This window comes from Phaethon aethereus, assembly GCF_964289735.1.
Source record: "Phaethon aethereus genome assembly, chromosome: 20".
Lineage (NCBI taxonomy): Eukaryota > Metazoa > Chordata > Aves > Phaethontiformes > Phaethontidae > Phaethon > Phaethon aethereus.
The window spans coordinates 5948636-5973788 of record NC_138596.1 but is presented as its reverse complement, the minus strand read 5'-3'; the positions used below and the strand labels follow the sequence as shown (position 1 = coordinate 5973788).

Genomic DNA, 25153 nt, shown 5'->3' with positions numbered 1-25153 from the left:
TTTATTGTATGTAAGAACCAAACCCATGAGATATGTACACATATTTACATGACAAAACGAATGAGCCTAATTATTTACAACAAGAACCGTCCTTCACAAGTCTGTACATCAAGAAGTGATTGTGAAAATGTATTTACAAGCACGATCCAGTGGCCGTGGGCAAGATGGAGATGGAAAAGAAACAACACCAAAGGGCAAGGTGAGGGGCAGCATGTAGGCATGGACCTCGGCGGGACTGGATGGTGGACACCAGCGCTGGCCTGCCCAGACACTCTCCCTGTCCCTCGGGGCAGCGGTGTGGACTCCTGATGCTTTGTGTCCCAGGGAGGTGGGCGGTAGATGGGAGGTGGCCATTTTCCCTCCTCTTTGTCACAAAATTGCTGACCCATGCCCCAGTGCCTTTCTGTGTTCTCTCTCCTTCTCCTGGTTCCAGGTACCTGGCCCCATCCCTTGCCCCACAGCCTCTGGGGGGGCAGGCTGGGAGCTGGGTGGGGTCTCCCAGTGCCCAGGGGGGTTACAGCTCACTGAAGCGCACCGCCGGCTCCAGCTTGTGGGACAGGGCTGTGAGGACCTTGTCAAACTTCTCGTAGCGCTCGGCCTGGCTGCTCTCAGCCCCACGGCTGCCCCAGAGCAGCCGCAGCTGGAACTCGGTGCTGAAGACCTCCAGCAACTCCGCTCTGCCCTGGAAACCTGCAGAGAGGGAGAGTCAGTTCCCCGAGATGGGGACTCTGCACCCGTGGGATGCACCATCTGGTGCTGGGCTGGAACTGCACACTGGGAATGTGGCAGAGGGAAAGGGGCTCTGCCTTCCCCATCGCTTACCCTGCAGCTTCACCTCAGCGTTGGTGTGGTAGAGCCCGCCATGGTGGGCCACCATCCGTGCTGCCTCCAGGTGGGCCATGACCACCTCGACGCCATTGTCGGTGGTCTCCCAGGGCTCGGGGCTGTCTGTGAGAGCCTCATCCCGCTCCAGGAGAGTCACAAGGGGCATGATGTGGGGAAAGGTGGTGTTGGTCAGCGGCGGCCCTTCTGCGGAGAGAGGCACCCTGAGGACCCCGCGCAGCCCTGTGCCCCTATGTCTCCCTCCCCATCTGCCCCGGCCCCATTGGAGCGCTTGCGTGGCCACACCGCCCTGCAAAGCCAGGCTGCCAGCACGCTCCCAGGGGAGGCTTTAAGGCTCAGCTGTGGCACAGCAGCAGCTGTGGCTCTGCGATCGCTGTGCCTGGGGCCATCTCCTTGTTCAACACCAGCTCCTCCCAGCCAGACTCTCTGGTTGTGCCGCGAGGGCGATCAGGCTGCGTCCGCGTTTCCCGTGGTCGTGACAGGGAGCAGGTCTGCAGAGCCCAGAGTGCTGGGTGTTGGAGAGACATGTCTTTTCATCTTCTCCGACTGGTTGCCCTGTCCCCTCGGCTTGGCACGCACCGCCATGCGAGTGCGAGGGTTTGGCTCAGCTGAGTTGTGTTTGTGCCCAGCCACTGGTTTTATTTAGTTATGAAATGCTTCCTTGGGAAGGAAGGGGCAGCCAAGGCCAAACGGGCTCTGCCGGGTGCTGGGGCTGTTCAGCAGCCAGAGGGGAAGCATCTGGCCCTGGCTGGGAGAGGGTCAGAGCTCTCAGATGCGTCCCCCTCCAGCAAGGCTGTGCCCAGACAAGGCAGGAAGGTGCAGGCAGGTGAGAGAACAGAGGTTGCTCCCGTTACCTTTCCCTTCGTTCAGGCTCTTCAGGAACGGCTTGAGCTTCTTCTCGTAGAGTATCGCGCCCTCCGTGTGCCGCTGCCGCAGCACCATCCAGGTCTGCTCCAGCCGGGCAATCTGAAAATAGATGGGGCAGATGGAGGGTGCTGGGGGCAGCGCAGCCCCCAGGCACTGAGCCCCGGGCTTGCAGGGTGCTCCCAGGGGTACACAGCCTGGCCCCAGAGCCATGGCCCCCTTGCACACAGCAGTGCCTGCTGCTCCCCAAAACAGCCTCCTGCACCAGTGTTCGCAGCTAGAGATGGCACATCCCTGGCACAGAGGCTGGGTTCAGGATTTCTCCCCCCTCCCTGTGCCCCAGGACAGCAGCTTCCCTGCGTCGCAGTGGCCTTGAAGATGAGACGCAGGGAGGGGGCAGCCGTTCCACCTCCTTTGTGCAGGCAGGAAGCAAGACTTCCCAGCTGGGCTCGATTTAAAATTGAATTTTAATCTCCTTTCATCTTCCAAAGGGAGCAGTGTGGCCCGGAGATGCTGCTGCCACAGCCTTGAGACTGATTTGTATTGTACTGGAGGGCAGATTCATTTCCTCCCAGGAACACAGCCCAGCACAAAACAAAAAGCCCAACCACCGAAAAACAATCGGATCCCGGCGGGACTGGGCTGTCTGCTCTGCAGAGGGGACAGCTCTTCCCCTTCCCTGCTTACACCCCAGCGGATGTGGCCCCACGCCTCCTACCCTGGGCATTTTCTCCCTTCTTCCACCCCAACGGGTGTTGGAGCCTGCAGGACACAGGAAGAAGGATATGCTTTGGGCGAGGGGGCTGAGCCCAGCCCATGAGGACAAAGGGAGCGTCCCCGGTACCTGTGTCATTTCCAGGGCATTCATCACAGCCGCAAAACTGAACATGTTCCCCATGGTGCTCTTCAGCTCGGCAGCCAGCTGGATGGTTTTGTGGAGCAGGGCTGCCCGCTCCTCCGTGCTGCCCGTGCAGCCCAGGATGTCCACGGCGATCATGATGGACATGGTGTGAAACCTGCCACGGGGCAAGACGCAGAGTGGGGTCAGCACAGAGGGGCTGGGGATGCTCCCGGGGCTTCGCCGAGGCTCCTCCACCCTGGGAGGTGTGGACCCCCACCCCATGCCAAGCTGGGGACACCCCGGGGGAGCTGGGCTGTGCCGTGCGGGGGAGCCCAGTGGGCTCGCTCCGCCGTGCTGTGCCGTGCCGTACCGTTCCAGCAGGTCGAGGCGGAGCTGGTGGCCGTGGGGCAGGGTGAGCAGCTCCATGCCGGAGCTCACTCCCATGAGCCGCTGCATCTCCACCGTCACACCCAATATCCGGGCGACCTAGCAAGAAAGGTGAGAGCTGATTAGACCTTTGTCTAGTTGAGGAGAGGCTGAAGCATCCTCAGGCAGCCTCTTGCCCCAGCCCAGCCTCTGCCTGCCCCAATGTGGGGCAGAGCCCCACGGGGACACTCCAATGCTTGGGGGTGCTCCAATCCCCGGCCAACCTGGAGTGACTGGCGGGCAGCAATGCCCGTCCCTCCCACCTGGCCCCGGCCGTACCAGGCAGTCCACTTTGGTGATGTGTTTGGCCAATGTCTTCACGTCCACCTCTGCCAGCAGCTCTTTGACCTTCTTGAGCACAGCCATCTCCAGGGGTTTGTTCTCCAGGGGGATCAGCAGAGACTGGAAGGCCACGGGGTTGAAGGAGGAGGTTGTCTCCATGGTGGGGGGCACAAAGCTCACAAAGTCCAGCTCTCCTTTGAGCCTCTGCCCTGCCTCTGCTTCACCAGAGCCATTCTCCACAGTCCCTCTCTGTCCTTCCTCCACCTTTAGCCTCTCCACGTAGCTCTTTGTTGGCAGCTGCTTGGTGTCATGAGCTGGCCGGTCTCTGCTGATGGGCGAGGTGGGGTGGAGCTGGCAGTAATGCCCCGTGTCTGGGTCGCTGTAGCTGTCCACGGAGGGAGAGGGGGAGGCGCGGGCATACCCGTGGCAGGGAGTCGAGTGGGTGCTGTGGGCAGAGTCGGGCAGAGGTTTGCTGTTGTTCCCCGGGCACAGCTGGGGCTCGCTGGACCTTCTTATGACTGGAGAGGCTGGGACAATCCCAGCTGCCTGGCAGGCCTGTGGCTTTAGCCGTGTAACTGTAGGGAGAAGAGGACACCCTGTTATCAGAGTCTGGAGATATGCACGCACGTAGGGACCACAGATGCAGCAGCCCGGTGACACGGAGCTCAGGGAAAGCCCCGCTGCCCGAATGGACTCAGCAGGTCCCAGGACAGCTGCACAACGATGCGGCTGAGGACCAGCCAAGGTCCCCTCCTCAGCTCAAGTCCTCCGTCAGGACAGTTTTCTTTGCTGTGCAAAGAGCTGGACAGGGTTTAGCTAGCAGGGAGTCATGCAGGGGCTTGTCTTTACTGCCAGCTCCATCCCCCTCCCCAGGTCCCTGCATCACACCCGTGCCAAGCCCAGCCTACCCACATCCCCAGCGGCATAGAGGGGCGATGCCTACCCGTGCTGTAGGCGAGCGACGCTGGATTCTCGGAGATGGGGGACATCGGGGACTGGAGGTCTTGGATCTGGTCCACGCTGACAGCACAGTTGCGAATGATGTCTCTGTGTGGGGCAGGGACACGCTGGGGAGGGGGCAGATGGGGTAGGTTAGTCCTGCAGACAGGCCCAGGCAAGGGGCAGAGGGGCTGGGTTGAGGGTTTGCTGCCCCATTCACCTCCCCTCGGGTCATCACCTCCTTCCACAACCACCCATAACGAGCCGAGCCCATAACGAACTCAGCTGGAGCAATGAGTGGGCAGTCCTGCAGGCAGCTGGGAGCAGAAGGGGTCAGTACCTATATAAACCAGAGTCAGGCCTGCCTATGGGGAGCTTGGTCATATGGAGCAGCCTTGGCTCAGCTTGGTGGTGTTGTGGGGGAAGTGGGTCTGTTAAAGAAGTCATGGGGGTTAGTTTTCTAGGGTTGTGCTGCAAGGTGGTATCTGATGCTGGGTACGTTACTCTATTTCCACCTGAGAGCTCTGTCGGGATGGTTAGGGAAGCTCTTGCTCTGACCCAAGGGACCCAAAGCTTAGGAGAGGTGGGAAGTGCCTGGAAGCTGGCCTCGGAGCCCAGCAGGCACCTGATGGAGGCAGAAAGGTGCCTGGGTCGGTGACCTCAAGGAGCTGCATAGAAAGCAAGGAGGTCTCGAGCTGGTGGGGCAGCAGCTGTGGCCTGATGCGAACACTGGTGTTGTGAAAGGTGCTGTGTCTGGGGCGGCCTGAGCACAGGGAGGGTTGCAAGGAGGCATGGCAGGTAATTCACTGCCCTCCCTGCCACGGGTGAGGTCTGGGCTGCCGTGACGTGTTTGGCCTTGAGCGTGGTGCCTCTGTGGTGGGAGGTGAATGGGGGAGCAGTGGTGGTGATAAGGGGTTTGGGGAAAATGTGAGTGGTGAGGAAAGACTGATGGATCTGGGCTCTTCTTCTTGGAAACATATGCTCTCCTGGAAGTCTGAGTGTTTTCCTTTTCCCTGCCATAACAGTTGGTTGTCTGTTTTCTGCTGGCACATTCTCAGCCTGCCCTTGGGCTGAGAAGGTCGGGGCGCTGAGAAAGCAGCTTGGTTCAATGACAGGTTGTGGGACAGCCTGGGTCCTGCTGGAGAGGTAGGAGTAGATGGGTCCCCCCTCAGCTTCTGCGTGTGAGGATGTATGTGTGGCTCTGCCTTCCCTGCCGGGCTCTGGGCTGCCAAAAGCAAGCCTTGAAAAGGAAATCCCCTTCTCCATCGCCAGAGAAGCCCAGCTCCTCCAAGGTTAATGTGAGCAGATCAACCATGCAGAAGCTGTGATCTGGGGGCTGTGCAGACCCCCATCAGCACAGCTCCATCAGTCTCCTCCTGCCCATCATGCTTTCAGCTCTGCTTGGTACCTCCTTGCAGATGCTCCAGCTGAACAGAAAAGGCTCTAAAACTAAAAAGGCCCTTCAAAAATAAATCAACCAATGCCCTTTTGGTGGCTGGGACTGGCTCTCCCCTTGCACCTGCCTGGGAAAGTGTGGCTCCCTGGCTCTGACAAGCCCTGACATGCTGGTAATCCTGGACTGGGTGACTGTAAAACACTCTCTGGCTTCTGGCATGTGACGCTAAAGTCATGTCTGCTCGCTGGGTGTCTGCTGCAGTAGCCCGGCATGGCTGGCAGCTGGCCTGGGAGAAAACCCCAGTTCTAGCTGGGTACTGGTTCCTCCCCCTATACCTTGGTCTCTCCCTGCACCCGAGTGGGGACAGTTTCCATCCCCAAGCCCAAACCCCTGCCCTGCACCCGGGGAGCAGAGACCCAGCGTGGCCCTGCCTCTTTCTCAGGGGCTGGTCCTCTGCCCAGCTGAGCTGGGATGAGACCTCGTGCTCACCTGGTTGGGCACCCCTCAGCCCTGGTGATCTTGTCTGCTGTCAGGCCATCTGTCATGGTGATGCTCCTCCTCTTGATGTGCCCCCCTTTCTGGGTTGCAGGGCTGTGGGGTCCCCCATGCTTCCCGTTGGCCAGCCCATAGCTGGCTTCCAGGTAGCGCAGGGGGAAGGTGCGGTTGATGGGGCAGTAGACGATGGCTCCGCTCTGCTCAGAGATGGCCTTGCGGTTGCCCACATAGAAGCGGACGAGGGCAGGCACATTGTCGAAGCTCTCCTGCTCGAAGAGGTACTGGACACGGGTATGGCCCTCGCTGGACTTGACTGTCACCTTGTTGATCTTGAAGTGGAGGGGCTCATTGCGCCAGCGGCACGTCAGCACGTAGTCGCCCAGGCTGGTGAGTGAGTCACGGATGAGGAAGTCGCCGTTCCTCTGCACGAGGCTCTCTGACACCTGGCAGGGGACAGGGCAGTGGCTCAGGCACAGCCATGCTGGATGGACCAGGGGGCATGGGTGGATGCTCCACTGGGGTGTTAACTGGGGCATCGCCTTGTTCCCCTCGCCCCTGGCTCTGAGCTGCAGGAGGGCATGTCCCATGGCAAAACCACAGCTTCCCAGGAGGATGGGCTGGTGGTTCTGTGTGGCCTCGGGGTGCTCTGCCCAAGCAAAGGGTGCCCGAAGCCACCCACCTTCCCCTCCTCACCTCCCGGGGAATGCGGCCGTGGTACCATGCGTGGCTGCGCAGGTCTGTACTGCTCAGCTTCAGCTCCTCTTCCAGCTCCTTGTGAAGTTTCTCTGGTGATGAGTCGAGGATGTATTTCTCCTTGGAGAACTGTATAGGGGAGGAGAGAACATCAGCTGGTGCAGCAGTGCAGGGCCTGGGGAGGGGAGGGCTGACCCTAGGATGGGCTGGCTGTGGGACCCTCCATGGCATGGGCACTGGTGATGCCACCCGCCAGGAGCAGACCTGTCCCTGGGGGACAGGTAACTCAGAGCTGTGTGTGAGGATTGCTGCTTGTGGCAAAGGATGGAGGTGGGTGTAATGTGCCCGTTGATGGCCCTCCAGACTTGGAGGGTCTCTGGTGGCATGTCCCCATCATGACCGTCCCCGGTGTGCTGCCCCTCTGCCCTAGCTCAGAGCTGAGTGTGGTTGGGCAGGAGAAAACCTGCCCCAGCTCTCTCTCAAACATCTCTAGGGCTGAACCACCGTGGGAAGCACTCTTCCAGGAGGAAACCTGCATTATTCCTCCTCCCTGAAACACCCACTGTGGTCCCTCCTCCAAAGGGTTAACTCAGTGTGTTCAGCCTGACAGTGGCATGAATAGTAATGACGAATGTAAAGGGAACCTTCTGCATCGAAATTAGCTTTTACCAGCACTGTGCACCTGAGCCTGGAGGATGCAATTTGCCCTCTCCCTTCCCCCTGGAGAGATAAGGGATGGCATCATGTCTCCCGTTGGCCGGAGCCGGCCGTGCCACTTGGCCAGCATTCCCAGAGGGCAGCTGAGGATGCTGAGCTGCCGGTACGGTGGAGCAAGTGCTTGTTCAGGGAGATGAGCGCAGGCTTGGGGTTCCCGCGTGCTCTGCACACAGGGCCGGTTCCCCAGGTCAGCGCGGCAGCTTTGAGACGGGTCCTGCTGTGGTGCCAACACCAGTGCCTCGGCAGCACTGCGTGGTGGAGCAGGGCCTGGGAGCCAGCGCTCCTGGGTTCCCCCCACAGCGCAGATGTGTGCTGTCCTGCAAGGGGGGCGAGTGGGCCACCGCCGCAGACCAGGGAGCTTGGCTGGGGCTACCGGGGTGTCCTGTTCCACCGCTCCCATGAGCGAGGGTGGGTTGGTGGCCTGGGCCCACCTCCAGTGGCAGTGCCAGTGTGAGGAGGCACCATAGTCTGGCCCAGCTCCTTGGCGCTTGTTAGGGCAGGATGCTGCTGGCATCGCAGAGGACAGGCACGGGCTTGAAACCCTGCTGACACCGCTCTGGCACTGCAGGAGGAGCAGGCTGGCACGCATGGCAGCTGGTTCTGCAGAGCACTGGGGGCTGCAGCCCCATGCCAATGCACCGGGGACCTGCCTTGGAGCTGAGCCCTTTGCCCAGCACCTCATCCTCTGGGTCCCATATTGGTTCCCTCTGCTCCTCTAGCAGTTACGAGCAGGGGAAAACATAGAGCACTGTGCTGCTGTTCTGCCTTGTACCCACAGCTCTTGGGGTGCTCCTGGGACCCCACCAAGTCCCTCAGCAGGATCCTGACCCCAGGTCTCCCCCTTCCCTGAGGGAGATGCTCCACCGTGTATGGCTGCATTCATCGGCCAAGCCAAGCAGCGATGCTGCCCGGGGGACCCTGCTCCAGCCTGGAGAGGGGGAAGGAGGCTGCGAAGGGCCTGTGGAATGGACTGTGCTTTCCAGGATTTGCCCTGACGAGCCTGGACCTTCCCCTGTTCTTCCCTTCCCAGATCCTATCAACTCAAAAGGTGCTGGAACAGTGGAAGCAGCCTGTGAAAACAGTACAGAGTGAACTCAGCCTTGCTCATCTGACAGTCTTTACCCCCCCACATGAGAGGGTCCTGCTTGCTGCAGCTGCGGAGATCTGAACCAGGAGATGTGTGGGTTCTCCCCTCCCGGCTGAGGCTTGCAGGGAACCGAGCGCTTGCTGCTGCTCTGGGGCTCTCGTGGAGACAAAGCCACCTGGTGCTGCTGAACCCTATTAAAAATAAATGGTAGCTGGTGGATGCTGCTGAGGTCCAGCTGCCTCCCGGGGGGCTAAGGCTGAGCAGATGCCGTTTCCATGACAACTCATCCACTGCCACCAAGAGGACCTGGCCCAGCCGAATGGCAGTGGGGGACCCTTGTCTGTGGCACAACTCACCCCAAACTCTGGGGCAGGGAGGGACCCCCTGGGAGCCTCTCCTGTCTGTGCAGGCTAAAGCCATGGGAGCTGAGCTGGGAGCAGCTCGGAGCCGGTGCTCCCCCCGCTACCCCTGGAGCGGGGATTAGCACTCAGTTGTACATCTGGGTTTTCCCCCAAATCCTCCCCATGCAAATGCACAGGATAAAACACAAACCCAGCTGAGCAGTGCCTGGCGTCTCCAAGCCCGGATTTGGGCAGCAGCCGGCTGGCATCCACACCAGGAGCCAGGTGCTAAGCTAGCAGGAGGGAACAGGAGGTTTGGGAGAGGCGAGGGAGGTTTTGCATCTTGCAGATGGGGGAAGGAGGCCAGTCATGAGCAGAGGGTGCTATGAGCCACCTTCTCCAGCCATGTGGAGAGCATTCTCCCTTTGGCCCCTCAGCTGGGCAATGAGATCCCATCTGATTTGCATGGCCACCAAAAGCCACTGCTTGGAGTGACTGCATGGCTGTGATAGCCGGGGAGGCAGCAGGAGACTGACCATGGGGAGCCCTTTTCCTTGGTGTGATGTGACTCTGGGGACTGGTCCTCATTGTGAGTCTCTTACATTCTTCCAACACACAGTAGTTACTACCAAAATCGCGTGGCTGCTCCCCTCTTTGCGGGAGCTGAGCTCGCCACAAGCCCTTGGTGGAAAAGTCCCGGGTGCTGTGGAGGGACGTGCTGCCTTGCAGCCCCGAGCCCTTCAGCAGTGACCGACTTTCCTCTGCTCCGCTCGGTAGTGCGTCTCGGAGGAGGCCGGCTCGCAGGCTGCCAGCTGGCCGGGTGCCGAGGCGCGGGCGCTGGCAAGGCACGGCATGGCAAGGCAGTGCAGGCCAGCCGAGCGCTGTCAGGAGCGTGTAAGCGGATGTCTGAGCGCCGCGCTGGAAAGGGCACCGCTTGGCACTCCCAGCTGTGCCAAGAGGACATCGAGAGATGCACGGCCCAACGTGAGGTCTTGTATACTAATGGGTTGGGTGTGGAGAAAAGCCTTGACTTCCACTAGCACCTAGCTTCAAGTGTGTGGTGCTGGCCTCCTGCATGGAGAGCCCCAAGGCTGCTTCCAGCTGAGCAGGAAGAAATGGGGATTAGAATGGTTCTCTGAACCAGCCGCACCAGACAAACCAGCTCAGGAGCTGCCAGAGACAGTGCCAAGCTCTGCTTGAGGAATCCTAACGAGCAGCCAAGCTGGCTTGGCTGGAGAAAGGAGAGCTCCTCCGTCACGTTCAGCGCCCTGATGGGCTGTTTCACAGTCCCGGGGCTGGGGAATCCTTTGGTGCTGCTGTGCAACAGGGGCAGCCCCCATGAGGAGGCAATTCCTGTGGCTCTCCCTCCCTGCTCACCTCTCTGACTCTCCCTGCTGCTTTCTTTGGGGAGGAAGCACCTCCAGTGCCAGCTGAGGGGCAAGGACTGGAACTGGCAGTGGAAGGACAAGAGGTGGGGGATGGAGGGTGCTGACTGCTGTGGTACATGTAAAACGGTGGCTGTCACTCTGCCTGGTGTAAGGAGAGCTTCAAAGGCTGGCGTTTGGCTTTCTCTCCTTGCAGAGGTAATCTGAATGAAACAGGAGTGATTTGCAGTCTGCTTTCCTGTCCTCCCCTCCCAGATCCGGAGGAGTCGCAGCTGAGGATGAAGTCAGCTTGGAGAGCAAGGTGTACTCGCACCCCACCCCGCTCCTCTGCCGATAACATCTGAGTAACCTCAGGGCACTGAGCGCATCTGCTCTCCCTCCCGCTCCTGTGCTGCCTGCCCTGCGCTGGGACCCTCGCTAGGGAAATCCCAGCCCCTTCTGGAGTTTTCCACCCCTGCTCCGGCTGCTAGAGCAGCTGCAGGGCCTGGGAAGCAGAACTGGGAGGAAATGGAGTAACAAGCCATTGGGAGCAGGTGTATGGGGAAAGCCCCAGAATCACACAGGGGGTCTCCGCTTCCTCCATATCTGGCAATGGGCTACTTCAGTGAAGTATTTCAGAGCAAACATCCTTGCTGAGAGACAGCCAGCATGACAGCAAACCCAAGAACTGGCCTGCCTGCCTGGTGCAGGACTGCTGCGCTCACCAGGCCAGCTGCCAGGTACCGGCCGAGAAGTGTTAGTCCATCCTGCGTGACCACAATGAGAAAATCCCACCACAAACAACCCTTGAGTTGTTATGGGCTTGCTCTCAGTCTGCATGCCCTGCTGTGAGCCAGTCCATCCTACTGATCTCGATATCCACATGGAAAGCATTTGTTCCTCTGTCCTGTCTTGCAATGACTCCGGGCATTTAAATGGCCTCTGCGAAGGCACCAGCCCATCTGTCCACCCCATGGGTGACTGAAGGCATCTCTTGGGTATGCCACATCTCCATCAGTCCCCACTGAAGCCAGACTTTGACTCAAGATCTTTGTCCTGACATTCAAAGCTCTTCCTAGGGCTGGTCCTGGCTGCCCACAGGGTCTCTTCTCCCCTTGTCTGTGCTCCTTTGTGGCAGCTCTGGAGCAATTATGTCTGGCTGGCAGGGGTGGGGTGCAGCTGGGGATGATGGCTGGGAACATGTGGGTGTTCTAAGGTGGGACAAGTGCCCCAGGTTGTGTGGTGGGGTGGTGGAGCGCACTGCAGCTGCTGCCCTTGGGGAGCGGGTCCCCAGTGCAGTGATGGGGTGAGTGTACACACACATTTCCATCCATCTATATATTACTTATCTCACTCCAAGACGGCAGCAGCGGCTGATGCTGCATCCCTTTTCGGAGCTGCTATTGGCCAGAAATGATGTCAGTGCTTCCCAGGCTGGGTGCACTGCCATTGGCGGCGAGCAGGGATGCGGCTGTCAGCTGGAAGCGCTCCAGTCATTCATGGGGACTTCAGTGTGTGTTTGCTGGGCACGCTTGGACACAAATAGATGGTGAAAGATCTGGCAGAGCCAGGTGAGCACTTAGGGCTTCACTTTTAACTCTTTCTGGGGGCCAGGATGGAGCACCCTCCATTCCCTCTCGCATCCCAGCGCCAGAGCCAGACGCCCACCTGTCTCTCCCTTGTTCTGGCAGCAACTCGCTGAAAGCACCTCCTGCGATGTGCAGCCCAAGGGCTGCTGCACTAGGGCACGTCCCCCTCTGTCGCTCAGTGGCCTTAGGACAACCAGGAGAAGCTCTTCTGCTTTTCCCCCTTCACCCCCGCTAGCAATCAAAATCCCTGGCTTTGCACTGAGATCAGCTGCAATCATGACAAGACTTGAAATGCTGCTTCTGGGCTCCGTCTTACCCAGCATAATCACTAAAGCTCAGCACCTACCTCACTCAGCAAGAGTATTGAATAAGAGTGCCAGCTCTCTTGGCTGCCGGCTCCCTTCTAACTTGCAGTATGCTGCAGCTCTTGCTTCAGACCACAGCCTGCTTGGCTCTTGCAATCTGAAACACCTTTGCTCTCTAACTCGTTAAATGAAGGAACCAATTCCTAGCGCCATGCCCGTCCTGTGCAAATGCCAGAGTCCAAAAATAGGACACCTAGACTCATGCCTAGACAGCGGTGGTGCTGGAAGCGCCACAGGACAGGTGACAGATGGATCCCAGCTTTCTCCCACCAGTCAGACCTGTGCAGTGCAGCACCTACACGGAGACCCAGGCCAAGAAGCCGTGCGTTCATCTGGGCTCGGTCTCTCCTCTCTGCTCAGTGATGCTCCCAGCACATGCCATCTTTTGGGGGATGCTAAATGCACCTTCACGAGGTCTGCTGCAGGTCAGGACTCCCTTCAGAGACTTGTGCCGCCTGTCAGAAGTGCTGGTCTGGGGGATCCGGCGGTTTTGGCTCTGTGGCCCTGGCTGCAGAGGGGCTGCGCTCTGCCCCACGACCTGGCGCTTGGCTCGTCTCACACTCACTACCTCCTCGACGAAGGCAGGCAGGCACGCTGCCCGCGCCCAGCCCTGCCAGCTCCGTGCCGAGCGGGGCAGCGCTGGGGGCGGCGGGACCCCGGGGAGGCCGCCCCCTCGCCCCCACTCTCCAGCGCTGCAGCCGGGGGCCGGAGCTGCCTCACGGCGGGTGGGGGGCCGGGGGTCGGCCCGTGCGCCCGGTGCTCTCCCTCCCGCTGTACCCCGCCTCCCCGCCGCCTTCCCCACGCGTGCGGGCGCTGGAGCCGCTGCCGGGGTCTCTGGGCCTCCCCCGGGTGCCCCCCGCCGCCCCCGCTCACCTGGACCTGCATGAAGGAGCCGCGGTAGAAGCAGCAGGCGGCCGCCGACAGGGCGCTCCACAGGCTGCACCGCTCCGTCATGGCGCGGCGCGCCCGGCCCGGGCTGCCCCGGCCCGGCCCGGCCCGGGCTGCCCCGCCGCTGCCGCTGCCGCCGCCGCCGGGCTTCAATTTCAGCCGCTTCCCCGATTACCTCATCCCTTGTCGGCAGCGGGGGGCGGCACCGGCGCGGCAGCTCCGCCCCGGCCCGCCCCGCCGGGCCGCCCGCCCCGCCACCGCGGGGGAACCGGCACCCCGGCACCTCCGCGTCGCGAAGGGAACCGGTAACCCGGGGGGGGAACCGGCTCCTCTGAGGGGAACAGGCACCCCGGCTGCCTGCGCCCTGAGGGGACCCGACACCCCTGAGGGGATCAGGTACCCCTGAGGAGAACCAGCTCCTGTGAGGGGACCTGGCACCCCCGGGGAGACCTGGCACCCCGGCTGCCTGTGCTCTGAGGAGAACCGGCACCCCTGAGGAGAAGCAGCTCCTCTGAGGGGACCCAGCTCCCTTGAGGGATCAGGCACCCCTGAAGGGAACCGGCACCTTGGCTGCCTGCGCCCTGAGAGAAACCGGCTCCTCTGAGGGGATCAGGCACCCCTGAGGGGGCCCAGCACTTCTTATCTGTGCATCCCAAATCCACCTGCTCTGCCTAGTGATGCACACAGGTCAGGGACAGCCTCACCCCCTCTCGCCCACCCCGTTTTCCTTCACCCCTACCCCGGTGATGCCTTTCTGCGGGGAGACACCGGTGCCTGCCTCACACGGCAGGGAGCCGGCTGCCTGCTTCCCGCGTAGGCCGTCTCCCGAGTTGTGTTTAATTAAGGCTCTGCTTTGGTTTAATTAAGGCCACGGTTTCACGTATGGGATGCGTGAGGCAGCACTGATGACTCAAAGCATTGCTCCAGCCCTGACTCTTGAAAAAAACTGCAAAAGCCCTCCCTGAACCCACTGCGGGCACCCTGCCCTGTGCACGGGGACGGGCAGGGGCTCCCCCAGCACCCGGCTCTGCACCTGCCTGCCTGCACCCAGCTGGCCTCCCTCCAGGTCCGTCCTGCACCGGCACGGCCTGGATTTGGCCTGTGCTTTGGTAACGGGGGGCTTTACGCTCCCATCCTCAAAGCGTGTCCTGGCCCAAAGACCCCCAGGCCTTCTGGTGCGCCTGGGCCCAAGGAGAGGTATTCCTGCTGCCACCAACCGCCGAACCCTGCAGCCTCCCCGGTAATTAATGCATCCCCCGGCAGGGAGGCAGCAGCCAGGGCTGATGAGATACGGGTCCCCCGAGCGGCTCCGCCGCGCAGAACAAAGAGAGCTCAGAGACGCTCACCGGGCCCGCGCTCTGCCCCTGGTTTGGCAGGGGAGAGGGGATGGGAGAGCAGCGTGGGTTTGCGGCAGCGCAGGGCTGAGGCATGGGAGGAATGGGGGCGGCAGCCTGCAGGCAGGGGACACGGGGCGGCGGGTGCTCATGAATCCCATGGGTGCCTGCAGCCCCACTGGGACGGGCAAGGAGCACGGGCTCTCCTTCTCTCTTCTTGCATGGGGATGAGGGACAGACCAGATGGCAGTGCGCAGGGAGACGCTGCTCCGAAAGGATCCGACAGTGAATCATCCTCCCACCGAGGCTTCTCCTCCGCGACGGGCTCGTGGTTTCCCTGCAAGGCTCTCACCGAGGGAGCGAGCAGGAGCCTCATGGGGCACTGTGGGGCGATGTCCCCCAGCTGTGCCTGTGCTGCCCCTCCACAGGGGCAGCTGAAAACCGCCGATAGCTCTCGTGGGGACACACAAGAGCTTTACCAGCTGCTGCTCTCCTGAAGGGCAACGTGTTCGGAAGCTCCTTCCCCTGCGCGAGGGCTAAAGCAAGGCTGGCTGGGATGTTAGCAAATGGAGATGGGTGTGCGGATCCCCCAGGCAGCTTGGAAACACCAACCCTTAGGCTATTATTAAAGCACATTAATTACCAAGTGCTTATTGATCCTGGCTTTCCGAGCCTCCCTTGCGCCTGGTTGCCCCTCTAATCATGGCAGGCTTGGTGATGGGAGAGCTGTCCCTGTCCAGTTTGTGGCTGAAGCTCAAGGGCTGATGTTTGGCAGTTCCTTGGTGCACATCTGGACGCAGACCTGCCCGTGAGCCTTTGCTCACGAGGGTTTTGCAGCACGTCCTCTCCCTCCTCCTGACTCCTTCACTGGCTCTTTCCTTCATCTTTCCTCCGCTCGCCCTTGCAGCGGTGTTTCCCCTCTGCTCATTTCCCTCCCAGCCGCAGAGTGAGGACCTATTCCAGTGGCGGGTCCCAGCCCCGTCCCCCCTCACTCCCAAGGGATCCCAGGCACAGCAGCCACCAGCCACCTTTCCCACCCTGAATCCCGCAGGCCCTGGGGCCGAACGCTGTTGGGTGCTGAGCACCCTGCAGCCACATGGGCTCCCAGCCAGGCACGGCGCCTGCAATCAGCCAGAGTGCCCTCATCATCCCGGTCACTCACACTCCAGATAATTACTTATTTGACTAAAATAGCTGCTGTCACTGCAGCCGTCGGTTGCTTCCGTGACTGAAGGGAAGTGGCGTATAAATCATAACCCAGGGGCTGTGTCTGGACACCACGGGGACGCGTGAGAAATAAAGGCCAGATAGCTCAGGTCTGGGATCTGCCTGGAGAGTAGGGAATTCTCCTGGCCTCCTTGCCCTTGCAGGACTTGCCTGCATGAGCAGGAGCTTTGCTGTGCGTTCCGAGGCACCCCGCGCCAGGGCTCTACCCTGCGAAGCCCATTCGGAGCCTGGACGCTCCCATCGGAGCCTCGTGGCTCTGGTACACGACCCACTTCCAGCCCTATGAGCTCCCGCTCTGCCAGTCCCACCAAGCTAAAGGGAGAGGAGAGGAGGGACATCCCACCCTGGGGATCTCTCTGCTACAGGTCAAAAAGCCGCATCCGACGCCACTGCCCAGAGGCTGCCGGTTGCCAGACCCGGCATGTGGGGTCCTCGTTAGCCCCAAGGCTGGGCCCGGCGTGGGGTGACCCCTGCTAGGAGGAGCAGATGAGCGCAGGGTCCAGCCAGCTCTCTCCCGAGCCTGCCGGCTGGTGCCGCCACGCAGGGTTCCCACATTTCCAGGTCTGGCTCCAGCAGCTATCGAGAGCCCCAAGTCCAAAACATGAAGGTTCAGGGCTCTGTACTAATTACACCACCCAAGCCGGGCGCCTCAAGTCACTTCTCAGAAGCCACATCTGCCCAGCAGCATTACACGCCAGTCAGGCAACTGGACTCAGGAGGCTCCAGCCCTTCTCAGACAAACTCCCCAAAGGCCATCGCATGGCAGCGACCACCCGGGCAGGTTTTCAGTGCTCCATCCCCAAACCACACAGCATCCCTGCCACCGTTCCTCTGCGCCTGCCTGGCTCCCATCGTGCCAGCAGCTTCCTGCAAAAGGGCCCGCTCTCCTCCGGAGCCAGGCGCCTCGCTAATGAATTTCTGGCCAGACATGAAGAGTCCTCAGGAATGTTAATAGTTTGCTGGAGGATAAGCAAGAGATTTGGAGAGATTTACACCAACTTTCATGTGACAGCCATGAAAGTGGCTCAAACCCTTCCGTTTCTTTACATGGGGGTGGAGGGAGGAGGCTGCCCCTGCGTCTGCGGCGTTCGCAAGTGATAGGGAGCACGAAACGCAAGCAGCTCTTGTGGAAGCAGCATCGGGGGGACCACGTAGGGTTTGCGTCTCCTCTGCCTCCCCCAGCCTCGCTATTTCTGGCAGGGAATTTCTTCCAGGGTCAAAGAGAGAGCCCGGGGGAGGTGGTGGGATGGGGGGTGCAGAGCTGAGCACCCCACTGGCGTAGGACCTGACCAGCCCCGGGGCCATCATCCCCCCTCCACCCCTGGCACCCGGCCGGCGCACGCTGCGCTCACGCTCAGCGTCTTACCTTCACGTATTCGCTGCCGGACTCCAAGCCATCGTGGTGGCTAGAAGGAAAGGGGAAAAGTAAAAATACGTAAGTAAAGGGCAGTAAGTCGTGACAGTCAAGTCAAAGGCAGCGGCGGCACAGCCGGGGGGAGCAGGGGCCTGCGCCCCTTGCCTTGCCATGGGACCAGGAGCATGGCCACAGTTTTGGGAGAGGTTCCCAGGGCCCCAGCACTGTTCCTACCCTCTCCGTGCCCACTCTTGGCGCCGGGTTTAGCCTCCCTAATGTGATCAGAGAAGAATGAGGCCTTTTTAGAAGCTCTTTCCCCAAATCAGCTTGGGACCGTGTGAGCTGAGCCAGGGAGACACAGCAGCCAGGCTGGGGTCCCCATGGGTCATGGTGCTGGTGGGTGCATGCTGAGTGGGGGGCTCTGTGCCCTGTTCCCCGGCAGAGCTGCATTCCCAGTAGGCAGCTGCTGGGACACACCACTCAGACAAAGTTTCTGACTGTTTCTCTATGGCCTCGTGCAACCGTGCAGAAATCAAACTCCCACTGAAGCCAGGGGTAAACTGTGATGTCCTGGCTGAGACTGCGAGATTTGCCCTCCCAGCATACAGGTAATAAAAACTCCCGTTCCCCTTGGTGACACATTCACTCTTGGCCCTACTAACAACCAACCCAACAACCCTGAGACGCCGCTGATCCAGCAGCTTCTTTGCCATCATTTCACGGGGGACGCAGATGGCCCCTGCTCTTTCCTGAGCATGTAGCAATGCTGCTACTGCTTTTTATGCTCTTATAAGTTGAGGTATGTGTCTGTATGGATGAGTTCAAGGGGAACAACAGTGGGTTCAAAGGGAGAGAGGCTGTAACAGCCTGAGCTGGGATGTACTCCCCTGAGGTCTCCCCTTTCAGAATAAAATACAAAAATCCAGACTTCTTTAACCAGAACCCAGTACCTGTTGCCTCCCCAGTGCCAAGCTTCAGCATGGACATCCCACTGCTTGCCGAGGTCGCCTGCCCGAGCACGGGGCAGCAGCAAGGGCCCTGGGACGGCAGGCTGCCAGCACAAGGGCAGGCAGCTGCAACTAAGAAATAACCAAGCCCGAGGGTGTCACAGACCCGGGATGTCCCTTCCCTGCCAGGGGCTGCCTCGCTCCACCTAGTGCCTGCAGCCACGGCCGGACCCTGCCTCGTACTGGGAGCTGCTGGAGGTCCCGCACACAAACCCCTCCTGTGAGCCACTCTGGCGGCATCCCTGGGGAGCCAAATTCCTCCTCTGTGGGCTCCCTCTAGGTTGGGGGTGGTGCCTGGTGGCTCAGAAATCAGTTGCCCAAAGGGAAAGGGGGGATGGCAGAGGTGACCATGGACATCCCCCATGGCATTACAGCAAGTACTGCCGGGGCCAGCATGAGCCCCTTGGGGTCTCCAGCCCTGCAGCGGGCAACCGCCACTCCTCTTCTCCAAGCCCACTCTGCTGGAATCACATCCCCCACTGCCCAGCTCGGAAGGGGAAAAGGGGGTGGAAATCAAGTCCACGCTTTTTTTGGGGTGAAAAAAACTAGAGGAGCATTTGGGAGGGGGGATGGACACAGACTCCCCCAGGCAGCTATGGGCTGCCTGCCCGCCCCAGCGCTGCCTCTCCAGCCTGTTTGCCTTTCACACAGCCGCAGAGAGCTGCCTGGTGCTGCGAGAGCCGTGAGAAAAACCGGCAGGAGGAGGATGGGGGGCCTCTGGGCAGGAAATCGGGAGCATGGGAGCAGCTGGGAGACGCTGCCAGGGCCCGGGCAGAGGAGGCCCCCATGCCGGGGAAGGGCAGCAGCTGGGGCCGGGGAGGGCTGGGCGTCACAGCCCCCCTGGTTCTGCACATTCCTGGAGGAAACAGCATTTTTGGGGGCAGCCGAGCGCCTGGGAGAAATTCCTGGGCTGCCTTTGGAGCGTGGCCGTGGCTGAGCCGCTGGGACCCGGCGCTACTGCTGTGGCACTGGGGAGTGGGGTTTCAGTGGGGTGACCGCTCGTTTTGGGCTCAGGAAGGCATCGCAGTGACTTGCAAATGTGCCAAGCTCTGGGCTGGCTGCTGGGAACAGTCCAGGGTGATTGTGCAGGTCCAGCCCCAGTTTGGAGCCCAGGCTCTGCTTGTCTTCGGTACCAGTGCAGGCTGCGCCCCAGGGGGAACGAAGTTTGGGCACCTTGTGCCTCAGTTTCCCACTCTGCAGAGCTGCCTCCTTTGAGGTTTTGGCTGGCAGGCTGACAGAGGGGTCTGCTGGCAGCTGCGGGCAGCGCCCTGCCTGCGCCCTGCGGGAAGCGGCATTTCCCGCGCCTGGCGCATGGCCGCGTGCAGAGGGAAGTCAAGTCACGTCCGCTCTATGACCTGCCTGCGGGTCATGTCCCGTTAGTCACCATGTCCCTGCTGGAGTCATCACTGGCTGCTGCTCCCTGTCCCACGGCAGCGCAACTACCCCCCTCGAGGGCCTGATCCTGCAGGGATCCATGGGAAAGCTCTCCTGTGCGTGGGCACCCTCGGGCTGTCCTGCCTTGGGGTCTGTCCTCACTAGGGCTGTTCCGGGGTGGGGCCCGGTGTGCCCCAGCACGATGCTCGGTCCCCCTCATGCCGCTTTCGGTCCCTCTCGTGGGCGTGCCCTGTGCTGGGCAGCTGGCCCTGGCCCCTGCCATGGCCTGGCGGGAACGGACTGTCCCGTCCCCAGGGACATGCCTGCGCAGGAGGAAGGGCTGGGGCGCAGCGCTATCCCGGTCCTGTTTCCGCCCGCCTGCCCCACAGCAGGGCCCGGCCATGGGGATGGCTGCGGCAGACGGCTGCTCCCCGAGCTGTGAGCTGTAGCAGGGGCTCCAAGCAGAGCACGGAGAGGCAGAAATGCCCCGATGCCAAGTGCTGCTCCGGTCACTCTCGTGCCTCAGTTTCCCTGGCAAACAGTGTGGCTATGCCCATCACCAGGGCAGCTCCAGATGATGCAAAAGAGCATTTGGCCCTCGATTTTTGGGGACTCAAGTCCCCACTCCCCAGAGCCAAGACAACTGGGTGACCCACACACGTTCCCCAGCTGCTTGGCTCCCAGCCGCGCTGGCCTGGGACCTAAGTCATTTCTGGGGGACAGAGGGTCTGGCCGAGCCCCACACACCCTCTGTGGGGACCTTCTGCCACTGCTGGGGCTCCGTGCTTACCCGAGGACGTGGCAGTGCCACCAGCCCCCCAGGCCTTGAGCCTCCAGCCCCCTGAGCCGACCGCAGCCCCCAAGGCGCTCTGCCCTGGCGCCAGGTCTGACGGCGGTTTCGGCAGCAGCAGCCGATGCGCTCGCTCTTTCTATGAGCAAACGTCACCACGGGCTGGGGGCCTCAGCAGCCGAGCCGCGGCTCCGGCAGCATCTGTGTCGAGGCTTTGTGCCCACCCCAAGCAAAGCCCCTTCCCAGCCTTTCCCTCCCTGTCCCCTCAGCTGTGCTGGAGTGCGAGGGATGGGTGGGGGCCCAGGACCCCTTACCTGCCCTGTCCCAGGGTAGGGAACCTCCTGCCCACCGCTGTCATCGGTCCTGTGTGATTCGGTGAGTGCCTCTGCTCCGGGACGGGGAGAAGCTCTCCCAGGCGCTCTCCCGCCCTGCACTGAGCGTTGGGACTTTGGGGCACGCAAGGCGGTGGCGGACCCTCCTCCTTCCCGTCCCAGCCCTCCTCCGGCCCTCCCTTCATGGCCGGCAGGAATGTGTGGCCGGCACAGCCCGGCTCCCACCGCCGGCACGAATTCCTCCTCCTCCTCACCCCACTCCTGAGGCCACCCAGTCTTCCCAAATGCTCGGCGCTGGGGAGAGGAGCCCCCGGCCCTGGGGCAGTGCAGGGGGAAGAGGGGCGTCAGGGGCCATGCAAGTGTGGAGAGAGGAGAGTCGGGCCAGGGAAGGAGTGGTACGAGGGGATCTTGTTTTGGGGTGAAATTTGGAGTCGGTGCCTCTGCCCGTGCACCCAGTCCCATGCGTGCTGCTGGGCCCCTCGTGCCCAGATGTCCAGGTGATGGGCAGGAGGTTAAAAATCCCTCTGTTGATTCTGAGGTCCAAACCCTCCAAAAATCCAAAATCCATCCCTCATCTGAGGGGGCTGTGCCCCCAAATTCCCCTGGAGGGTGGGTTTTTGTGCCTGGAGCGAAGGGTTTGTGCCAGAGTGGGGGAGTTTGTGCCCGGAGTGAGGGGTTTACTGGCACGTGATGGAAATGGGATGGGGTGGCTGGTTTCAGGGATTGCCCTTGTGCCTTGAGAGAGGTAGTGCTGCTGACGGAGGGGAAGGATGGAGGAGATGGAAAAGAGGAGAGTGAGAGGTGGAGGGGGCCGGGACAGTGCAGGTCTGAGCTCTCTGCAGTGCATCCCAGCGCTGGAACAGAGCCGCCAGCAGGACAAAGGGACACTGGGGCTGAGCAGGGCTGTGAGATGTTTCCACTCCATCCGGAAATGGGAGGGAGCAGAAATCCCACAGGAAACCTCACTCCCATGGAGCCGTTGACCTGGCCATGGTACGGAGTGCTCCAGCCGTGCTGTCCCGCCGGCCAGGTGCATCCCGCTGGCACTGCGGGCGGCCGGGCGGACCCGCAGGCACCCTGTTGTGTCCCAGACCCCTCCCCTTGCCCTGGGGGGCAGAAAGGGGGTCCCAGTGGGACCCCACAGGACCGTACCTGTCCAGGGAGTTCTTGCTGGGATGCTCTTGCCCCTTTTCCGGCAGATCCTTGTCGGCAGTCTCCGCTCCCACTGCTGTGCCGGGGCTCAAGGTTTGTCTGGGGTTTGGGGCCAGGCTGGAGCTCAGTGCCTCCGCCTTGGGGCAGGAGATGTTTCCCGCAGGCTCCTGGTCTGTCCTGGCCATCGCTGCCCCCCGGGTGCTCACAGGCTGAGCCTCTTCCTTCTCCTGCTCTGCTTGACCAGTGGCTGAGGGTGAGTCCGTGCCCGGGTCAGGGGTGCTGGGCATCTTGGGGGACTTGGGGTTGGGGAGCAGGGTTGTCTGGGGGGTTTTGTCACTGGGGTTCCCTTTCTCCCGGCAGCTCTGGCTACTCTTGGCTTTGCCCAGGCTCTTCCCTGCCTTGCCCAGGTTCAGCCTGGGCATGGTGCCCATGTGGCTGTACATGTCTGACGACCGGGCATAGGGGCCAGGGCTCTTGGGCATGGTGTTGAGATCATCCTGGGTGCTGTCGAAGGGCTCCTCCAGGAAGCCGTGGGGAGGAGGGAGACCCGGCCCCAGGCTCTCAGGACAACTGGGAGCCACAGACACGCGCCGGAGGGTGAAGGAGCGGGGGATGCTGCTCAGGCTCCCGAAGCCTTTGAACTTGAAAAACTCTGGCAAGGAGAGAAGAGAGATGGGTATGGGGTTATTGCTGGCACAGTATGGTGGTGGGGCGGTCCAGGGGCTCCTGGCCCAGGGTTGGGGTTGTCATGGGGCACTGCACCATGGTGCAGCCTGGTCTCAGCACTGTTACACCACACATCTCCAGTCCCAGCTCAGCATGATGTACCTGTGGCCTGGGGTGTACGTGGTGCTGCTTGGGGCATCTCTGCTGGGACCCTGGGAGGTCTGTCCTGGTCCCTCAGGGAAGGAGACGTCCCCGGTGCCCTGACAAATCTAGTGGCTGCGTTTCCCCATGGCAGTTGTAGGGGAGGAGAAAGAAACACTCTCCCTGGTGAGCTGGCAATGACAGAAATGGTCTCGAATCTCTTCCTCCCTCCGCCTCCCTGGTTCCCCAGTGAACTCTGGGCAGGGCTGGTGGCTGTGCCCATCCCTGTAGCCTCAGGGCAGCCCTCTCCAGGATGAGAGTGGGGGATCTCCCTAGGGGATGGGAGTCCCGGCCATGCGTGACGTGCCCACGTGTGCATGTCTGTCACCAGCGCGGTGGAGCACCGATCATCGGCGTGGGGCCCGGCGGCGCTCGCGCAGCAGCCCTGGCTGCGGGCAGGAGATAACCTCCCCGCTCCTCGGCCGAGCGCTCAGCCCCTCGCAGCCTCCCTGCAGCTCCCAGCTGCCACCTGCAAGCGCCGAGCATAAAGCGTTCACCGGAGAAGTATTTATAACCCTCGCGGGCGGCTTTGCATTTCACACCTCGGCCCCCGGCTCGGCTCTTCGTGCCGCTGCGGTGCAACCCCAGGCCGGTGCCGGCACGAGGAGGTGAAGCAGGCTGTGGCTGCCGGAGCGCTGGTGCTCTGCGTGCCGCCGGGAGTTTTGCAACGCTTACGCCACAGGGCTCTGCAAAGCCTCTTCCCCTCCCGGCACGGCGGGTTTGCCGAGGCAGGAAGCGGCACGCTGTGGCGGTGCTGTGCGAGGAACCGGGTGCCCGGGGGCCGCTCAGCCGTTGGACCCCCACGGCCTGCATCCATGGGCTCTACCAGGCATCCCTGCAGCCAGACAAGGCAAAGGGCTATGCAAGGGGCTGCGGCAGCCAAAAGCCCTTCTGCATGGCAGAAACCTGAGGGCCTGGACATCGTTAAAGGCAAAACTGCTTTGGGTTATACATCGCCTCGGGGTCCGAGCATCCTCCACTGCCGGCCAGGTGGGAAAGGCAGTGCTGGGGACCTTCCCCCTCTCCCCACTCTCCACCACAAAGGAAAATCCCAGCTGAGATGGGGCTGTGGGTTTTGCCAGTGCAGGGGTCCCAGGGGAGCACAGGGACCAGCCCCGCTCTGGCGCTGGCATCGTGGCAGGAATGCAGAGAGCAGCAGCAAAGGCCGGCTCCCGCGCAGCCCGGCGCTGGGAAGCGGGGTGAAGGCCGCTGCAGCTGCCTCGTGGGGCTCTGGGGGAAACCCGAGGTCTGTGAGAAAGAGCAGAGCTCGCTCCCGGTGGGTACCGAGCGCTTCCTCCAAGAGCAGCCAGCGGGAATCCGCTTCCAGGCCTCCCATCCCAGCTCCTCCATGTCATCCTCGTCCCTGTGCTGCTGGAGCACCCTGGGGTGGAGTGCCTGGCCACCCCCAGACCCTGGCACTGGCTTGCACACCCAGCCATGCACCCTGAAGGATGTGATTTGGGGAGTGAAGACCCTGTTTTTTTCCATCCCCCTGGGTGCATCCCAGCACCCAGTGCAGGGCTGGGCTGGAGCACACTGGTCCCCGTCCCAGCACCCAGCTCCCGAGCCTGGAGCACCTGGGCTCTCCCCAGCCCTGGGGATGGAAACCCTCAAAGCCCCTCACCCCAATGAGCTTCCTAACAAGAGCAGACCCTGTCTCAGCTCCAAACGTCCCTGGGTGAGGGTGACCTGGGGAGCGTGTGAGCACAGACTCACACTCACCCATCCCCCCTCCCCACCACTGTCCAGGTGAGCACCCCATTGCCCACCCACCCTGTCCCGCGGCCACTTACTGAACTTCCTGAAGCCCCCTCGTTTCTGGCCCTCGGCCATGGCTGCACTGGTCGGAGGCCGCAGGGACCGAGAGGGACAAGTTTATAACCGTGAAGCCCTTCCCTGCCCGCTCCTCCCTTCCTGCCCCCCCGCCCCGCAGCCGCTCATCGCTCGCTCGGCGTTTCCTCCCTGGTGCTGTCATCTGCTCCTGCCCCTGCCCGCCCTCCCGCTGTCCCCACAGTCCTCGCAGTCCCCGTGTCTGCTCGTCTGGGGATGCCTGGCAGATGTGGACACTCAAAAAACCCTGTGTGCCAGCCCTAGAGGAGAGTGCCAGCCCTGGACAAGGGTGCCAGCCCTATGGAGGAGGATGCCAGTCCTAGAGGAGGGTGCCGGCCCTACAGACAAGCGTCCTCCATGCACATTTGGGGCTCAGCCCCTGCCCTCATCGGGCCCCGGGGGTAACAGCCGGATGGTATCACTGCCAGTGGGAGCTCCCTGCCACCAGCTGTTCTCTCATGCTGGGAGACCTTGGGTGCCTGTAAGAGTGTCTCCATGCAGGACAAGGTGGCCTGGGCCTGTCAGGGATCCGGTGTCTGTGTTGTCCCTCATTCCTAGGGAGCACCTGGCAGTTCCCATGGCTAGGATGCCAGCAGCCATCTCTGCTACTGCTCTGGCCTTGGCTTCCTGTGCTCCCTGCCTTGGGGACCACTTTCAAACCACCCCAAACCAAGCTGTTCATTCTGCACCCAAACGCGGGCACTGCCGAGGGGACGGTGTCCCCAGCTGGGCACGTTACTGCCAGCAGGGCAGGAA

The 25153-nt window shown here is 61.7% G+C and overlaps 1 protein-coding gene across 2 annotated transcripts; it reads right to left on the bottom strand.

Annotated features, from left to right (window-relative positions):
- Window positions 1-310: 310 nt before the first annotated feature.
- On the bottom strand, window positions 311-24400 carry SH2D3C (SH2 domain containing 3C; the record flags this gene model as incomplete). 2 transcript variants are annotated; one of them, XM_082009159.1, is made up of 12 exons in its annotated part: window positions 311-690; window positions 823-1029; window positions 1698-1809; window positions 2552-2723; window positions 2919-3034; window positions 3254-3831; window positions 4200-4354; window positions 6081-6529; window positions 6780-6908; window positions 17058-17097; window positions 21701-22352; window positions 24361-24400. In XM_082009159.1, the coding sequence occupies 12 exons, from the start codon at window positions 24398-24400 to the stop codon at window positions 515-517; spliced, it is 2826 nt and encodes a 941-aa protein (XP_081865285.1). In that variant the 3' UTR covers window positions 311-514. The 2 variants fall into 2 exon arrangements, with proteins under 2 accessions (XP_081865285.1, XP_081865286.1); XM_082009160.1 differs by lacking the exons at window positions 17058-17097; window positions 21701-22352; window positions 24361-24400 and adding an exon at window positions 13116-13196.
- Window positions 24401-25153: the final 753 nt, after the last annotated feature.